Source organism: Colobus angolensis, unplaced genomic scaffold (assembly GCF_000951035.1).
Source record: "Colobus angolensis palliatus isolate OR3802 unplaced genomic scaffold, Cang.pa_1.0 Scaffold597, whole genome shotgun sequence".
Taxonomy (NCBI): Eukaryota; Metazoa; Chordata; class Mammalia; order Primates; family Cercopithecidae; genus Colobus; species Colobus angolensis.
In genome coordinates, this window is record NW_012119565.1 from 360867 (window position 1) to 362246 (window position 1380).

At 34.8% G+C, this 1380-nt stretch overlaps 1 protein-coding gene across 1 annotated transcript in view; it reads left to right on the forward strand.

Moving 5' to 3' along the window:
* The window catches only part of CDC27 (cell division cycle 27), a 77924-nt gene that overhangs the window by 30960 nt on the left and 45584 nt on the right, over positions 1-1380 (forward strand). Inside the window, exon 4 of the mRNA XM_011962568.1 lies at positions 690-816. Within this exon, the coding sequence (XP_011817958.1) occupies positions 690-816 (127 nt within the window). The remainder of the gene's footprint in view (positions 1-689; positions 817-1380) is intronic.

Sequence of the window (1380 nt, forward strand, 5' to 3'; positions counted from 1 at the left end):
TCATTCTCAGCAAACTATCGCAAGAACAGAAAACCAAACACTGCATGTTCTCACTCACAGGTGGGAACTGAACAATGAGATCACTTGGACACAGGAAGGGGAGCATCACACACGGGTCCTATTGTGGGGAGAGGGTAGAGGGGAGGGATAGCATTAGGAAATATACCTAATGTTGATGACGAGTTGATGGGTGCAGCACACCAACATTGCACAAGTATACATATGTAACAAACCTGCACGTTGTGCACATGTACCCTAGAACTTAAAGTATAATTTTTTTTAAATTACCCTAATTTGAATAATTATACAATGTATACATGTATCAAAACATCACATTGTACCCATAAATGTGTACAATTATTTATGTGTCAATAAAAATACAGCTTAAAAAAAAAAAGGATAATACTGAAGAATTTGGATGTTTTTCACATCTCCCTCAATAACTCTAGTATCTGACAGGAAGTTTAAAGTAATAATAATATTCAAGAAGGCAATGATAGTTTATTTTGTAAGCATTTCTTTTGATTTGTGTTCCATTTGCTTTCACTTGATTTGGAGATTAGCAGATAGGAGAAATTGGTAATTTAGAGAAGCATCACAAAGAGTGCTCTCCGAACTTCTGTAACTTTTACCTAATTTTTTGCACTAAAAGTTTATGATAAAAGTTTTGGGGTTTGTAGCTTATTTAATCTACTTGTTTCTCTCCACAGCAAGACAGATCGGCTTGCCAAAGGATCAGAATGTTACCAAAAGAGCCTTAGTTTAAATCCTTTCCTCTGGTCTCCTTTTGAATCATTATGTGAAATAGGTAGGTGGGTGGGGTTGAGAGGTGGGTGAGTTCCCATCTCCTCTTCTTTTTTCCCGCTACTTAATTTTTGGAGAGCAATACAGATCATCTACCCCCAAGAAAAATATTTTTCCAAGTTAAAATTGAAAATAAAAAGTAAGTTAGAATCATAGGTATGTTTCAAGACTCATATAACTGAAAATTACACAAAGATTAAATCCAGTAGATTCTTCTGTTTAGCCCATCTACTTTCAAGTATCTGGTGTCCTCTAGAATGAGTTATATTGTGTGTTTAACACCAGCAAAAATTGCTTTCTGAATAAGAAAATTAATAGAATTTTTAATGCAATTAATAGAATGCCTAGAGCAGAAACTTACAGTTTCTGAACAGTATAGGGAAAGAATATCTCAGTACATTTGGCCTAGGATGCATAAAGGACCATTTTTCGGCATTGTTGCATCTATGTATGTATAGAAGGGCTTCAACCTTTACTGTAAAGTATGGCGTAAAGTATGATGGGTTTTAACTCTTCAACCTCATCTCCTACTTTGAGAAAAATGAGATCTAGTTATTTTCAGCTTTCAAACAAACA